This window comes from Caretta caretta, chromosome 20 (genome assembly GCF_965140235.1).
Source record: "Caretta caretta isolate rCarCar2 chromosome 20, rCarCar1.hap1, whole genome shotgun sequence".
NCBI classification, from domain to species: domain Eukaryota; kingdom Metazoa; phylum Chordata; order Testudines; family Cheloniidae; genus Caretta; species Caretta caretta.
Window position 1 is genome coordinate 18,385,290 of NC_134225.1, and position 17,557 is coordinate 18,402,846.

The window sequence follows — 17,557 nt, forward strand, 5'->3', positions numbered from 1 at the left end:
GCATGCCATGGGGGAGATGGACTCACAGAGACACATACCGCATGGGAGAGATGGAGTCAAAAACACACAAGTACCCCTTAGGGGAGATGGAATCAGGGGGACAAACACAGACACACACACACCCCTTAGAGACATGTAATCAGGGACACAGCCACACACACCACTTGAGGACATGTAGAATACACTGCCAGCTGCCAGCGCTCCTCTCTGCAACGACTTTTGCAACACTGCAGCAGGCAGCAGCTCTGAGTGAGTATGTGGGAGTAGGGGGGTTCTACTGCACAGTGGACAGAGGAGGGGGACTCATATTAAAGAAAAAGGACTAAAATAGGAGTAAAACCAAGGCAAAGAGAACAGGCTTGCCCAAGGCATTACAGAAACTCAGTGGCGGAAGTGGGAACAGAACCCAGGACTCTCAGCCCTCTCCCTGCTCTAACCACTAGACACCACTCCCTTCCCAGAGCTGGGGACAGAACCCGGGAGTCCCAATTCCCAGGCCCCCCATCCCTAACTGCACTCCTCTCCCCTCATCAGGAATAGAACCCAGGAATCCTGACTTCCCATCCCCCCATCTTTAACTACTAGACCCTACTCCCCTGCCAGAGCTGGGATTGGAACCCAGGAGTCCTGACTCCCAACCGCTGACTCTAACCATTAGACCCCACTCTCTCGAAGTGGAAAATACAAAATTTCATATTTGCTACTTATTTGGCATGATGTAGAAGAGCTGCAGCGGTTTTTCAATAGACCGACTGATTCACTGCAGCATGACTGCTGACAGAGATCTCTCTGCAACCCAGAGGGCCTCCCCCAACCTTAAGTGCAGTATCACACCAAGGCTTTCAGTATACCTGCTGCTAGGCTCACCCTGGTACAGCATGAAAATGGAGCAGGGGGATTGCAGCTGGGGCCGTATTTGATGCGTTTCCACCAGCAGCTTGGGGAGACAGGAGGTCGGATTTCTGTGTCAGATACTCACAAGTAGCTTGTTGTACTTTGGTCTCTTCCTGTGATCTTTAGTAAGGCTAAAAAGAGAGAAAACACATACAGAGTCTTGGACATCTCCACACACAACCCTCTGGGCTTAGGTTCATCAATACCCTCAGCCACTAGGGGTCAATCAAGCTCAAGAAACTTGTTTTGTCCCTTATCACGGGAGTGACTGTTTGAGAGCTCCCTAGCACACAGGCCTTTCCCACCAGTGCAGAATTGTCCCAAGCACTTAGGTTTCTGCTGCTTCCCTTGGGAGGCGCCTCGCCGACGGCCAGCAAGGCAGTGCAGGTTGGACTGCTCAGTGGCACGAGAACAAAGGCCCGGTGGTAGAGGGGGACCGAGCAGCTTGCGAGGCTGAGTGCCCAAGAACTGGGAATTAGGGAAGCTAACAGCGTCCTGCAAACAGGACAGGCTGGGGTTCAGTGCAGATGTACAGAAACATCACCTGCTCCAGGACCAGTGCTTAGCTGGCTCTCATCACCGTAGTAGCTGGGCACCTCACAATCCTTTTAACACATTTATCCTCACACTCCCGCAGGAGGAAGGAAGTGTTCTTACCCCATCACGCAGGGCAGGCCCAGAGCCTCACTCAAGGTCACCCAGGGAGGCTGGGACAGAGCAGGGATTTGAACCTGGGTTTTCTAGGGCCTAGGGAAGTGCTCTAACCCCGGACCAAGCATCTGGCTAGGAAGAGTCACTGCCAAGGGCAGAGATGGGGATTGATCTGTTGCCGAACCAGCCCCCCCAGCTGTCTGGCCCTTGTGTACACAGCCAGGTTGTCTGACCAGATGTACCAGCCCCAGGCCCCATGTGTGCTGTAGCCTGTGCTGAGGGGGCTGGGCCCTCCCAGACCCTAGTGCTAAGCATGCCCAGTCTCCTGGAAGGCAATCACGCAGGAGGCCTGAACGTTAAGGCAAGGAGGGGGGAGCCTAGAGCGTCTAGTGACCAGGGGCATCATTTCAGATTTGGGCAGGGAACGACAACTTTAACCATGATTCCAAGGGCTGCCTAGGCTCTCTAGTTTTTTTGCAGATGATAACTTAGAAATGAGTGGTCAGGAGCACTGCATCGAATTCCTACATCAAGAAAGAAAACACATATACAAACACCAAATAAAGCCATATTTTCAGCATATATGTAAGTGTAAAACAATCAGGGGATAATACAGCAAGATATTCCCAATCCAAGCCTTGGGGTAGAGTCAGAACTGTTCAGATGTGTCCTACCATTCAACCATTCAGACCTTTGTCCAGCTCAGCTGGTGGTGGGGAGGAGCCCATTTCAATCCCCGTGAATAAAGTCCCATATGAGGAGGGGGTGCCGCAGCCTGTTGCATCTGGGGGGAGAATTCTGGATTTGGGAATGACAGGTCCCAAGATCCCACCTCAGACAAGCCCGAGCAAAGACTGTGAAAGTTACAGGGTGGAAGCACTTGGTGCACAGGGATGTCTTACGTTGATGTCAAAAGGAAGAGCTGAACGGCTGGTTCTGAAGGCCAGCTTTGTTTATCTCAGCAAGTGGGTTACCGAACAGGCTGGTGTGTATGTGTACCATGTACCTCTTGTGGTTCCCCCGGCTGTCCTGGGCCCTACACTGCTAACAAATAGCAGACATTCTCCATTAGCTCAGACATCACGGCCAAGTGCTTTGGTGCAGGAGATGGGGGTTCTGCCCCAGCTGAGCAGCTCTCCAAGGCCGTTGTGTGCAGCACAGTGGCACCTGGCAGTTCCAGCTGGCTGTGGAAGTGTTACAACAGAGCAGAACATCCCTGAGTTACTCCTTCATGATCCTAGTGCCCAGTGAGCTGTTCAGTGCAGCGAAAGGTTGTTACAGAATAGAACAGGGTCAGATAGAAGCTGGCCACTGTCGTTTGAAATCCATGTGTGAGTGACAGGGGCTGTGAAAGACTTGCGTCTCCAGACCCCTCCACTGGAATTCCAGCCTGGGACTCCCCAGTTCCCACGGGAGTGCCAGTGGGGGTTCACTGCCATGTGGGGCTCTAAGAGGCTTTTCCTCCTTGCCACCACCATGCAGTTGTGTCAGGGTCAAAGGTTTGTCAACAGTCAAGGGGCAGAGGTCAGTGCTGCGTGACCCTGGGAGTGGCCTGAGCAGTGCCCCGTGGGTGTGTGTCAGTGTGATGGTCAGTCAGGCCTCCCAAGAGCCAGAGCTGTGCAGCTCAGCACGCTGGCTTCTCAACAGAGAAACCCTTACAATCCAAACCCCCTCTAGTGCAGCCGTTCTCCACCAGGGGTGCGCGTACCCCGGGGGTTGCACAGGTCTTCTAGATATTTGCCTCGTTTTACAACAGGCAACACAGAGAGCACTAGCAAAGCCAGTACCAACTAAAATTTCAAACACACAATACGTTTATACTGCTCAATATACTATACACTGAAATGTAAGGACCATATTTCTCGGTCAATCGGTTTATTTTATAATTATATGGGGGAAATGGGAAAATGAGCAGTTTTTCAGTAGGAGCGCGGCTGTGACACTTTGTATTTTTATGTCTGATTTTGTAAGCAAGTAGTTTTTAAGTGAGGTGAAACTTGGGGTACGCAAGACAAATCACTCCTAAAAGGGGTATGGTAGTCTGGAAAGGTTGAGAGCCTTGCTCTAGTGGGCACAACTTTTGATTAGCAACTTAACCCCAGGTGCCCTCTCCCCCAGTGCTGAGAAGGGCCAAGCCCCAGGCTGGCGATAGCGTTCTGCCAAGGTTCAGCCCTGCACACAGGTTAGGGAGCGTGAGCAGCCAGACATCAGGTCTGGGGAAGGCAACAGCTCCATCCTGAGCTAAGACCCTTACAGCACAGATCCATACAGCACTTCGCACATCACATGGCCCTATTCGTGCACCCCTTATCTTCCTAGCACTTATGCTGATGCTCATGTAACCTCTTCTCCGCTGCACTCCCTCGTGGCCCTAGCCCCCTGCACTCCCTCCCTATGCCCCCCGCCCCCCAGGCATTCGGTGCAGCCAGTCTCCTACCTCCAGCTGCTTCACGTAGCTCGCCAGGAACCAGCCGTGCAGCCCATTCTCCTGCCCTTCCCACCAGCTGCCATCCGGCACTTGCAGCACCGTTACCAGCTCCCCCGCCATGAAGCGCAGCCCCAGCCGGAGCCACTCCTTGGAGAAGGGGCCCAGGGTCTGACAGCGCGAGCCTTACATGCTACACCAACGGAGCTGGCCTGCAGAGGTGCCTTTTAGGGAGGGCATGGGGGGACCCCAACCAAAATTTGAAATGGCGCCCCTGCTCTGCCGTAGTACAAAACAAAGGGGGAGCAGGTCCCCCAGCTCCCTAAATGGAGCCCCTTGCCAGGGTATGGGGGCCCCTGTGCCATCTACTTAGGAGATCACTCATTGAGTCACATCTATTGAACATCTATTGATGATTTAATTGGGGATTGGTCCTGCTTTTGAGCAGGGAGTTGGACTAGATGACCTCCTGAGGTCCCTTCCAACCCTGATATTCTATGATTCTATGAAGTAGTAAAGGCTCATGGGCAGTTTAAGCTCTGACCATGGCATGGCCCCTCAGCAGCTGACACTGTGCCCCACAGATGCAGCAGATCGGTTCTCCCGCACTGGGCTCGGGGGCCCACGAACGGGGACTTGGCTCCCCAGCAGCGTGGCAGTCACTCACCAGTCTTTAACGAAGGACTGAAAGTCCACGGAGAAGCCCATGTTGTTTGGGAGCAGGGGAGGATCTTCCTGCAATACCTTGGTGAGCACCTCAAAGTCCGTTTTACAGTTCTTGTAGGGAAACTGACCGGTAGCCAGTTCAACCTGCAGTGGGGAGAGCAAGGGTTAAAATGGAATCAGGGAGCTTAGAGACAGTCCATGTGCTCTATCCACAATGCTGTGCCACTTCCATCAACTGCAATGAGATTTGTGGGGGCTCAGACTTCTGGAAATTAGGGGCCTAGTCATTATGAAATTACAAAGGTATCCAAGTGCCTAAAGATGCAGACAGGGGCCTAGTGTAATTCATAGATGTATAGATTCCCAGGCCAGAAGGAAACTAGTCTGACCTTCTGCATAACACAGGCCATCGGACTTCCTCAGAGTAAACCCTGTTGGAACTAGAGCAGGACAATCCAACGCAGATCCAAGGAACACCCAATATAGAATCCACCATAGCCCTTAGTAAGTTGTTCCCTTGGTTAACCACCCTGTTAAATATTTGGGCCTTCCCAGTCTGACTTTGTCCAGCTTCAACTTCCAGCCAGTGGATCTTGTCAGAACTTTGTTCAACAGAAGAGCTCATTATTGTCAAATTTCTGTGCCCCACATAGGTACTTACAGACTCTGATCAAGTCACCCCATCTCTTTGTTATGCTGAACAGATGTTTGGCATTAGCTTACTTATTCCTCTGGATTTAGAAGGCTGATCTGGCTCCCACTGAAATAGGAGAAGCCTTCCTACCAGGCGAACTTCAAGCACCCTGGTGTGAAAGTTTTGGTTCATGTTTTTGACCCCTGAGATGATCTGAATATCTGTTTTTTTTCCTACAAATGGATTTGTCCTGTTGCATTTCACTTAGCTTAGGCACTGGCCCTAGCCAGGTCTGTTTCGCTTGATTTCTCGTCAGTTTCGCTCTCTGGTCCTAAGGCCCTAGTGACAAAGGCATTATGTGTCCTGGTTTCACTGACGCAAGGGGAACTTTTTATCTTGAAAAGATATTAACACTTCCAAAAGTAGGTTAGTACGAACATTATGGTGGTGCCTAGAGGCCCCACTGAAACTGGGGCCCCATTATGCCAGACACTGCACAGACACAGAGTGAGAGACAGAGTCTGCCTCAAAGAGCTCCCACGCTAAACAGGCAAGGCAGACAACAGGAAGGATCATTATCCCCATTTTGTGGGTGGGAAACTGGGGCACAGAGGGATGACGTGATTTGCTCAAGGTCACAGAGGGAGTAAGTGGCAGAGCTGGAATGTGAACCCAGGACTCTTGAGCCCCACAGCGATGCTCTAGCCACAAGACCAGCCTATCTTCTGCATTCCTCTTGCTGAGGCAATTCCTTTTAAGAACAGGAGTGCCCAAAGTTTATGACACATCGCAGGGCTGCCCCAGAACCTGCATGCCTCACCCACACAAACCGGCTATTGGTTTGTCCTTGTATCTTCCTCAACAGACAAAGAGACACCGAGTTGGCCAAGGGTAAAAGCAGAGCTGGTTGGGCTAGAATTTCCTGTACCAACATTTAGAATAGTTTTCTGAACCTGAATCGGTAAAAAAAGCCAAAAATGGAAAAAAAATTCACAAACTGAAAAGCTGAAAAAAAAATAATTTTGGGTCAATCAAAAAGTTTCACTTCGATAACTGAAATGTTTCACTTTGGTTAGGACCTTTTAAAAAAATTTTTAAAATAATATATAACAACAAGTTTAGAAACAAAAAGTCATTTGGACTGAAAGATCAAAATGGGACATTTTGCCATTTTCAAAACTTTTTGTCATCTTTTGGGGGGGTAGGTGCTGATCCCAACATGTGTGGGCAGTTTCCATTTTGATGAATCAGTTATTTTCTGACAGAAAAAACATGCTGGTGAAACCTTGCCAACCAGCTGGAGATAAAAATTCAGCAGCTAATCAGCCCTACCCTTACTCTGCCATGAGCGGGAGAATGGCCAAGGGACACATCTTAGGACTTTCGCTATCTCAAGATCACTGAGCCCCTAGTGGCAAATCTCGGCACTGGGTTCAAAGCAGGGTTTTGCATGAGAAAGTAAAGAAGGGACTTCACTAACCAGGGAGATGCCCAGGCTCCACACATCTGCTCGGATATCATAGTCTGGTTTGGTGGGATCAGGAGGGTCTATCCTTTCAGGCTGGAAAAAAAAGTCAGTACACACTCAGTCCCATGGCGCTCACCTGGAGGCTAGGATCTTACATTCACCAAGCACAACACATGCCTATTAGAGACTGAGATTATGAAATCACGCCATTCTCTACTGATATACAGCCAGCTCTGGAGTGGAGGAGGGCAGCTGCGTAACAGCCACACAGCAATGCTGCAATGTAGCCCGGGAAGTGAATCTATCTACAGATTTCTAATGTGCATATCAGTGAAGTCAAGAGGACTCATTTAACCGGTTTAAAGTTTGGGCTAAGGGGTGGAATTACCTGGCTGAAATTAGGCCAAGCACACTGGGGCAAGCAAAGGGGGCCAGATCCCCAGCTGGTAAAATGGACCATAGAGTCATTAAAGACAGATCCCTGGCTCACCTAAATCAGCACAGATTCACTGAAATCACCAGAGCTGCATCCATTCTTTGAGTTATCTTTGAAAGCTCATGGCAATCTGGGGAGCTCCTGGATGACTGGAAAAAGGCTAATGTAGTGCCCATCTTTAAAAAAGGGAAGGAGGAGGATCCGGGGAACTACAGGCCAGTCAGCCTCACCTCAGTCCCTGGAAAAATCATGGAGCAGGTCCTCAAAGAATCAATTCTGAAGCACTTAGAGGAGGGGGAAGTGATCAGGAACAGTCAGCATGGATTCACCAAGGGCAAGTCATGCCTGACTAATCTAATTGCTTTCTTTGACGAGATAACTGGCTCTGTGGATGAGGGTAAAGCAGTGGAGGTGTTATTCCTTGACTTTAACAAAGCTTTTGATACGGTCTCCCACAGTATTCTTGCCAGCAAGTTAAAGAAGTATGGGCTGGATGAATGAACTATAAGGTGGACAGAAAGCTGGCCAGATAGTCAGGCTTAATGGGTAGTGATTAATGGCTCCATGTCTAGTTAGCAGCTGGTATCAAGCAAAGTGCCCCAAGGGTCGGTCTGAGGCTGGTTTTGTTCAATATCTTCATTAATGATCTGGAGGATGGTGTGGACTGCACCCTCAGCAAGTTTGCAGACGACACTAAACTGGGAGGAGTGGAAGATACGCTGGAGGGTAGGGATAGGACACAGAGGAACCTAGACAAATTAGAGGATTGGGCCAAAAGAAATCTGATGAGGCTCAACAAGGACAAGTGCAGAGTCCTGCACTTAGGACGGAAGAATCCCATGCACTGCTACAGACTAGGGACTGAATGGCTAGGCAGTAGTCCTGCAGAAAAGGACCTAGGGGTTACAGTGGATGAGAAGCTGGATATGAGTCAACAGTGTGCCCTTGTTGCCAAGAAGGCTAACGGCATTTTGGGCTGTATAAGTAGGGGCATTGCCAGAAGATCAAGGGACATGATCGTTCCCCTCTATTTACATTGGTGAGGCCTCATCTGGAGTACTGTGTCCAGTTTTGGGCGCCACACTACAAGAAGGATGTGCAAAAATTGGAAAGAGTCCAGCGGAGAGCAACAAAAATGATTAGGGGGCTGGAACACATGACATATGAGGAGAGGCTGAGGGAACTGGGATTGTTTAGTCGCGGAAGAGAAGAATGAGGGGGGATTTGATAGCTGCTTTCAACTACCTGAAAGGGGGTTCCAAGAGGATGGATCTAGACTGTTCTCAGTGGTAGCAGATGACAGAACAAGGAGTAATGGTCTCAAGTTCCAGTGTGGGAGGTTCAGGTTGGATATTAGGAAAAGCTTTTTCACTAGGAGGGTGGTGAAGCACTGGAATGGGTTACCTAGGGAGGTAGTGGAATCTCCTTCCTTAGAGGTTTTTAAGGTCAGGCTTGACAAAGCCCTGGCTGGGATGATTTAGTTGGGGTTGGTCCTGCTTTGAGCAGGGGGTTAGACTAGATGACCTCCTGAGGTCCCTTCCAACCCTGATATTCTATGATTCATTCACACCAGCTGAGGATCCAGGGCAGGAGTCTTTAGATCTTGGCTCACTTATGTCATCTCAAGCATCACAGCTCCCCCTAGAGCCACCCTGGAGAGCTGCTTCAGCTGGCCATTCTTCAGAGGTCTCCCATCTCAATACTGACCAAGCCTCACCCTACATAGCTGGCAAGATCAAAGGGCACCCCATCCCAAGAAACCACCCATCCCTGGGGCTCAGGCACCCTCAGCTGCCAATTAGCGCACAGGCAGCCTGAGGCCCAGCAGCACCCTCTCTGAGCCTCCTGTGGGTTATGACACGGCCCAGCCCTCACCGCCATGTACGCCGCGCAGCCCGCACTCCGGGTCTTGGCCTTCGAGTCCACCAGCCTCCCGCTGATCCCGAAGTCACACAGCTTTATCTGCCCCCTCTCGTCTAGCAGAATGTTGGAGGGTTTGACGTCTCGGTGGATGACGCCATGCTTCTCCTTCAGGTAGTAGAGCGCCTTGACGATCTGAAAGGACACGGCATTTCCCAGAGTCATCCCACTGCACCCACCTGACCCCCAGGCTCACCTCAGGAGGATCAGCAAAAGGAGGGGCCAGCTAGAAAAGACAAAGAGATCCCAGGCTCTGTATGCAGCAGGGAGGGGTCAGCCCCTCTGTACACAGCTCTGCAGAGAGCTCAGTTCTAGGCCCATCAATCCCAGACTTCCTGTCCTGGAGAAGGGAGGAGCCAGCCCCCCTCAATCTGATGAGATCGGATTGCAGGATCAAGGCCCCAGGCATGCATGGGGTGTTGTGCAGAGATCAGTGGGAACCAACCTGAGGCGAGAGATCTCTCTCTCCAGGAGCCCTCTTCCCAGCACAGACCCTGTCTGCACAAAGCCAACCCAGCTACCAAATGGGAAAGTCCGCTGGTGTGTCGGGTCCCTCCCAGCTGCTCACGTGGGAGAAAGGTTTGGCAGGTGCCCATCATGCTGCATCCAGCCCCACTTGCCCTTCCCCGACTTCCCTCCACCAGAACTCACTGCCACCGTCATCTTCCCCAGGATCCTCTCGGGGATGGGCCCCTGGATGCGTTTCTTGAGCTTCTCCGCACATGTGCCCATCAGCTCCATGGCAATGAAGACGTCTGTCTGTGTGGGAGGGAGACCAAGGCCAGGTTACCATGGGGTGCGACGTGTGCTTGGCTTTCCAGACAATTTTGCGGAAAGAAGGTGGAGGCTTTGAGTAACATCACACCACACTGGGGGCGGGCGTCAGAAATCGAACCCGGGACCTCTCTACAAGCACAAGCCTCGGCTACCTGAACTGGAAGAACCAGCTCTGACAGCTCAAGGCTGTAGCCAGGGCGTGCAGCCACAAGGGGGAGATGGAGAGCTGCAGAGCGAGCGCAGGGGGCTCTTACATTGGTGATGAAGGTCCCGAAGCACTGGACAATGTAGGGGCAGTCGTGGCTTTTCAGCACCACATCCAGGTCCATCAGGATCCTCTTGTTCTCCTCCTTGTTACCTGAGCGACGCATTTGCTGTGGTGACCAGACAACAGGAGGGGATTACAGAGCAGTTCTATGAGCGGAGAGCTGACTGCAGGGGTGAACAGTGACACCTGCTCTGCCCCGCCATGCAGGGGACCGTATAAGCCCTTGTTAATTAACGCGGATGATTCCCCACCCACGTAGGGCAGCGTTATCTCCAGTTCGGAGGTGGGGAAACTGAGGCACAGACATGAGGCATGACTTGCTCATGATCACACGGAGTCAGTGGCAGAGCTGGGAACAGAACCCAGGAGTCCTGGCTTCAAGGCCCCCCCTATTCCAACTTCTAGACATCACTCCCCAATCAGAGGCAAGAATAGAACCCAGAAGGCCAGCCCTTGCCCCCCATGCTCTAACTACCAGACTCCACTCCTCTCCCAGAGCTGGAAATAGGACCCAGGAGTCCTGACGTGTAGTACCGCCCTGCTCTAACCACTAGACACCACTCCCCTTTCAAAGCTAGGAAGAGAGTCCAGGAGTCCTGATCCTCTCCTCTCCTCATTCAACAACACCCCCTCCCTTCCTGATGGAACTATTCACCCCTTGCTTGGTCTGTTTTTAAGGCCCTGCCCCCGATGCTCACCTTCACGGCTATGATGTGTCCTGTTTTCTTGAATCGCATCTTCCACACTTGACCACAGGTCCCACTGCCAATCTCGCCCAGGTTCTCCAGGTCATTGATCTCTGCTTGGTACCGCTGCACAGAGACACATACACACAGGGCTACAGGAGGGGCCATACAACGGAGCCCATGTCTATACGCAGGGGCCCAGCAGACAACCCTGAGCTAGGACAATTCCCAGTGGTAAACTCCATGGTAAGTATGCCAGCCAGTGGGGTACCAGGCTTCACTGACTGGCACACTAGGTTCCCCCTGGCCTCACATTGCACCCACCTGCCAGTTCTCTAACCCACAATGGAGATCGAAAGGGCAGGGAATCCTCAGTTCCCCTCTCCCTGCAGGATGGGCATCCCAACAAGGGGCAGCATATGCATGTGGTGAGGGGCGCTTGCCCTCATGCAGCCTGTCCTGGGGCAGAGGATTTTGTCTCAAGCCAGAACCACACTGGGATCACTCACCCAGCCGTGAAATGCAGCCACCTCGGAGTGGGATTTGGCAGCTGTTTAAAAGCACAATGCCACACAACAGCGTAGGAGAGGAAACCTGATACCAATCAGGGATACTCTGCAATAGTTGGCACCTACAGTTCTACTGACAGAGCAGCACTGAGAATATGATCCCTTTGCACTTCTTCCAACTCACCTGCCCTCCTATGGTCAGGTAACCCGTTTGCTTCATGATTTCCTGCAGCTTCTGATCTATCTCTATACTAGAGAGAGACATGGAGAAAGTTTGGATGGAGACAACATACCAAATCAAGTGACTCTGGCTCCGAGGAGGAGCTCTCCTGCCAGGTCAGAGTCCAAACTAGGCACTGGCTGAGGACCCCAGCCCACCTGTAACAGCAGGCCCATCAAGTCTAGTGGTCCCACCGCCCTGTGGCACTGGATTAGCCCAGTGATCTGTCTAGCCCACCAGAATAAGGTGGGGAAAATCTCACTGGCTGAGCCAGGTGGCCCCGCTCGACCTCTTTGGCCGAGCCAGGTGGCCCGCTCCACCTCATTAGCCAGGCCAGGCAGCCCGCAATGCCAGTTTACAGGACTCGACACAAAATAGGTGATTGGTGCAGCAGCTGCATTACACGCAGTACCCTGTAGAGGGAGCCAGCTAGCCAGGCCAAGAACAGCGGCCCCAGGGGTTTCCTTAGCTCAGCCCCATCACCACCACTTGGGAGTGGTGTCCTTTCCCCACCACTTACCTCTCCATGCTCCTGGGTATAGGGAAGGGTGGCTGGGGCAGGCCCAGCATGTGGCGGGGACGTGGCTGGTGCGTTTGATGCTGGGGAGAGTTCTCCGAAGAAGAGGAGCGGCTGCTGCCATCGTTCGCCAGGGGGAGCTGCAGGGCTGTGGGAGTGAGCGAGAGTCAGGCCCTCAGATGCCTGGGTCCCTTTCCACACTCTGCTCCAGAGAACCCCTCCTCCCCCCGCATCTTATAGCCCCAGATCCCCATCTGTGTTGCATGGGGTTGTGAAGGCCTCGCTGAAGGGGGGATGCGATACCCACAGCCATGCTGCTTACTGTCCAGCATCCCGACTTCCAACACGTCCCATCGCTGACACTGTGCCCATCAGAGAGCAGAGCCCTGTGTGGATGCCACTAGCTGCTGGAATGCACAGCACCAACCCTTCCCCTCACCCTGGGCCATGCCACCCTGGAGCAGATTGTAGGAACCTATGTGGACCTGGCCTCCATGGGGCGACAGACCAGGTAAGACATAATGGGTCTTCTCTGCATTTAAGTCCCATGATTTGATAAAGCAGATTTTCCGACCTGGGCTGCAAAAGCCTGTTTTCCTCTCATACTAGGGTTGCTCACCCCAGGCCTCAGCAAAGTGGTTAACAGCTGTTGGGAGCGACTGTGCTGTGCTGGAATCCCAAGTGCTAGATGTACACGGACCCACAGGATACAGCTGGGTTTGGCCTGCAGACTGGTCACCGCAAATGATCCTGACCCTTCCGAGCAGCTAATCCTGGTGGGTTTTATAGATGGCACTTGAAGCAGAGACAGAGGCAGCTGGGTGATTTGTCCGAGGCCACCCCAAGTTAGGGCGGGGAACCCAGGCATCCTAGCTTGAGATTTAACCACACAATGGGCGTTGTGTAGCTAAATCCTCCTAGCTGCTTTTGCAATTCTCAGCCCTGACTCCCAGCTGGCTGCCCACACTCCCTGCTATACCACTGCTGTAATTCAGCCAACTGGCAAAGACTGGCAGCATGCCTTAAATAGAAGGAGTCCATCAGGTGAGATTTAAGGAAGTGGTCAGTGATGGAGCCTCTTCAGGTGTGTCAGTTTCCTGGATCAGTTTCAACATAAACCGATCGTCCCCATGTTAACAAGGGAGGCAGCTCTGCCACCAAAAGGCTGGGAACCTGCCAGAATGAGAAGAGGAGAAAGCAAGGCCCACTGTTTGCCCCTGGAAGTTTGAGGCAAAGTTTTACTGGGGCAAGTCCATGAATGAGCAGGGAGGTCGTTGCAGTTGTTACCCAGCCTTACCACATTCTATACCACACTGGTAACGGGGAAGAGGGGAAGGACTGAATCTTCCCACAGGCTTGAAATAAAACAACCCCTCCCGCATACTGGGGCAGGGAACCACGTGAAGCACAGAGCGTAGCTAGGGCACACACTCAACAGCTCAGAGCACAAGTGGGACACCCCATCTGAACTTCTTCCCGCTCACGGGCCAGAAACACAGAGCTATGGCCTCTGCTTGCAGGAGCGCACCTGTAGTTCACATCCAGACCTCACCGCCCAAGTGGAGGAGCTGTCCTCAAGAGACTACAGATTCCAGCATACAGTGCTGCCAGGTCTTGGAAGAAGGTGGAGCACAGCATGCTGGGACAGGTAGTCCCTCCTCCACCCACAGCCTGTGCCCCCTTGTTGAAGGTAGGGAGGCTGCCTGTAGAACTCGATGGGTTGTGCTTTGGCTAGAAAGTTGCTGTCACATTCTGGCCTCACTCTGCCCAAAGCATCACCCCAGAGGCCAGCGAAGTTACCGCAGGTCAGTGGAATCCGGCCCTCGGTATTTAATATTATGCAGCTGACCGCAAGCAGGAGCTTGCTAAAACCATCCCTCCTCAAACAATGCCTAGAAACTCCCCAAGCCAGCTTTCAATGGCCAAGCCAAACTACCCTAGGCTGTTAACCTGGGCTGAAGGGAACACCCCTCACCCCAAGGGCAAGGCCACTTATGGAACTGTGGGGTCATTAGAAGAGAGTTCAAAGCATGTTGTACCCAGGAGGGAAGGGCTGCAGCTGCTGCGACAGGAGAGCTGGTGAAGGGACCTGATCCTTTCAGACAAAGACATCGAATGCCCATTGACTGAGCCAGAACTCAATTCCCACACACAGGTTAAAGAAGAACCATTTTCCCACACTGCCCCAAGCAGCTTGAATCTGGTCAATTTCAATAGCTTGAAGAGTCTTTTACCAAACAAAAATACTTTACCCTCCTAGCATCAGAGGATCTCAAAGCACACTGGCAAATAAGCTCTGACAAACCAAGCTATTATCCACCTCATACAGAAGGGTCACCAGTGAGAGACTTGCCCAGGGCAACCCCAGGAGAACCAGAAGTAGAACCCAGGAGTTCTGGCTCAGTCTCTTTTGCTGAATTTGTTCTTACCACAAGTCAATGCTCCCTTTATAAATTTGCTTCCACACTTGCTGGTGTATCCAAGTGCTGCAATACTGGAATGGATAACTGCCCAGGCCAGGACTTGAAACTGCTCTACTCCCACATGAAGTGATCCAATTCCTCGTGGATTTTTTAAGATCACTCAAGGCTCACTTTGAAAGGTCCCACCTGACTAAAAATATGGGGCCAAACCCTCCAGCAGTGTAAATCAGGGCAGTGCTATTGACATTAGTGAAGCCATGCTGGTTTACACTGGCTGAGGACTCTGCCCATTGGTTTTTAATGATAAACTAAGTTGACATGTTCCCTCTGGCTTTAACTGCTGCTTGTCAAGGTGTGTGAAGTTCTCTCCCCATCCATGCACACAACCCCCTCCCCTGCCTGATTTGCTCCATCATGTCATGATCCAAAGCGAACCACATCCCAAGGACTTCAATAGCATCCGATTCCAAGCCCATTTAAATCGACTTGAGTGGACTTTGGTTAGACAGGGTGGTGCAGTAGCAAGGGCAGCTGGAGATCTGAGTTCTGTTCCCGGCTCTGCCGCTGATTTACTGCAGGGTCCTAGACAAGTCACTTCCCCCTATCTGTGCTTCTGTTTTCCCTCCCACCCTTGGCCCGTCTTGTCTGATTAAACCGTAAGAGCTCTGTGGCATAGACCATCTGTCTCTGCATGCTGTGCCCAGCGTAGGAGGGTCCTGATCTCAGCTGAAGCCTCTTGGCACTAACTGTAATATAAATATTTATAATACTGAGCTCCACAGAAACTGCCCCTAGTTCCAAGCAGCTCACACTTAGCTCTTCCATTGCACTTTCCACCAGTAGATCACAAAGTGCTTTACAAGAGAGGGCAGTATTATACCCATTTTACATATGGGGAAACCGAGAGGGGACAAGACATGCCCAAGGTCCCAAAGCAGACCACAGATGGGACTAGAACCTATACCCCTTCTACCCCAGCCCAGGATGTGCTGCAGTCAGCCACACTTCCCCCCTAACTCAGTAGGAGCGCTAGGTACTCGAAAAATCTGGCCCAAACTGAGCCTGGAAGGGACCTGGTTCCCAAATGCTGGGCTCTGAAACCACAGTGCAACTGGCAAAGGGAGCGCCAGTGCTTAGCACAGAAGATGGGCAGCCAGGACTCCTACCTGCTCCACCACTCACCTACTGGGTAACAGATGGCAACTCATAGCGGCTCACTGCCAGCGTTAAACACCTCACTTCAACTGAAGCAGGGAACGCCCTGGCTCACAAAATGCCACTGTCTGTTCTTTCTCATCTATTTGCTTGGTGCATCTGACATCACTTTCTACCTGCTCGGTTTCAGAGGAGTCAGTTTCCACCTTTGTTTGCCTGGGTTCTTCCAACACACAGCAGGGGAAGAGCCCGTGCTGACTGCTGCCAGACCCCAGTGAGATCAGGGTCCTATTGTGCCAGGTGCACCTGTAGATCCCCCTTGTCCCCTGATCAAGCCTGGGGCCCCCATTATAATGGGTGCTACAGACACCTAATGAGACACCTGCCCCCAAAAGCGCGCAGTCTAAATAGACAAAGGGGAAACTGAGGCACAGAGCAGGGAAGTGATTCACAGGAGGTCACACAGCAGTTCAGTGGCGGAGTCGGGAACAAAACCCAGGTGTCCTGAGTCCCAGGGCAGTGGCTGATCTGCTGAACTGCGTGCTGCAAAACCACAAAACTTGGCAGGAGGCCTCGGGGACAGGAATCTGCCAACGCCCTGTCTGCACAGTGGGTTTGCCCCAGTTACTGCACTTCTGCGTTGACAGCCCGAGCCAGGTTCACACCAGGTCAACCCGGCCTGTCATTGAGGAAGTGTGGGCTGCGTCAGTGGTTTGCTGTGCTGCTGCCCCACCAATGGCTGAAATCCCCACTTGTGGAAAAGGCCTGAAAACCACGGCTTTTTAAACACAGACCAGGTCTGGAACTGTGTGCCTTTAACCTCATCTCACCCAGCTGTCCAAAGGGGAAATGACACATACTTCACAAGGGCGCTGGCTAGGAGATCTAATGTCTGAGGGGTGGCACGGGGTACCAGGCTAGGCCTGCTCTGAGCCCCACGGATGGTTGGAATCTCCATTTGTCCACCAGCCAGTTTTGGAAGAGCTGGCCTGACTGCAAGGCCATGGATAGATCGCAGTATCGGTGTCTTGGTTACCCACCAGCAAAACAAGGCTAACGCTGCCCTACAACCCAGCCTCCGAAGAAGATAGTCTGAATATTTGCCAAGTGGCTTTACTGCAAAAAACTTTTGAGCCCCTTGGTTATGCATCTGATGAAGTGAGCTGTAGCTCACGAAAGCTTATGTGCAAATAAATTTGTTAGTCTCTAAGGTGCCACAAGTATTCCTTTTCTTTTTGGTTATAAAGGAAACACAAGAGGAAGCTGCTGGACAAATCCCTCGAGAATCAGGCCATGATGGAAACCGAGACATCCCACTGCTTATACTATTTTAATGGGGCTTTAGCAAACAGGATTTGATGCACTCCCTGGATAATCTGGCTTCACAGCCTCCCCTGAACCTTTCGATATGCTCAAGAAATAGCTGCGCTATAGTGCAACTCCAGGACAGCGTTGGTTTCAATGGGATGCTTTCCATGGCTAGGTTTGTAAAGGAAACAGGAGTGGTATTCATTAACACAGAGGCAGGCTCTTTCTCCTGACACACGCAAACTGGCTGTATTGAACCCTGCAGGATTAGCATCCCTGAAAAAAGGCACCCATTTTTCTAAGCAGGGCAGTATTAGGAGTCCGAGGCTTGCCCCTTTAGCGGGTTTTCTCTCTCCAGGGTAAACTGTATTCCTTCGTCTTTAATAATCTGTCTCCTTTTTCGGGGGAGAGGGGTAATGTGCTCCATTAACACCTTCTAATCAAGGCCACATTCTAATCAAGGCACAAGGTACCATTGTAGTGAATACGGTTACAAAACAGGATAGACCCACTGGGCCCGATCCTGCCTCCAAGGAACTTGTTGAGAATTTTCTGACAAAACGTTTTCTTGGCAAAACTGAAAGAGTGCATGGGAAAGGT

At 51.8% G+C, this 17,557-nt stretch overlaps 1 protein-coding gene across 4 annotated transcripts in view; it reads right to left on the reverse strand.

Moving 5' to 3' along the window:
- The window catches only part of MAP2K7 (mitogen-activated protein kinase kinase 7), a 52,131-nt gene that overhangs the window by 9,381 nt on the left and 25,193 nt on the right, over window positions 1-17,557 (reverse strand). For all 4 annotated transcript variants that reach the window (XM_048832367.2, XM_048832368.2, XM_048832369.2 and 1 more), the window contains 9 exons: window positions 12,075-12,219; window positions 11,519-11,585; window positions 10,838-10,951; window positions 10,126-10,245; window positions 9,746-9,853; window positions 9,050-9,229; window positions 6,751-6,831; window positions 4,638-4,780; window positions 980-1,025 (listed from right to left, as the gene is read on the reverse strand). In XM_048832367.2, the coding sequence (XP_048688324.1) occupies window positions 980-1,025; window positions 4,638-4,780; window positions 6,751-6,831; window positions 9,050-9,229; window positions 9,746-9,853; window positions 10,126-10,245; window positions 10,838-10,951; window positions 11,519-11,585; window positions 12,075-12,219 (1,004 nt within the window). The remainder of the gene's footprint in view (window positions 1-979; window positions 1,026-4,637; window positions 4,781-6,750; window positions 6,832-9,049; window positions 9,230-9,745; window positions 9,854-10,125; window positions 10,246-10,837; window positions 10,952-11,518; window positions 11,586-12,074; window positions 12,220-17,557) is intronic.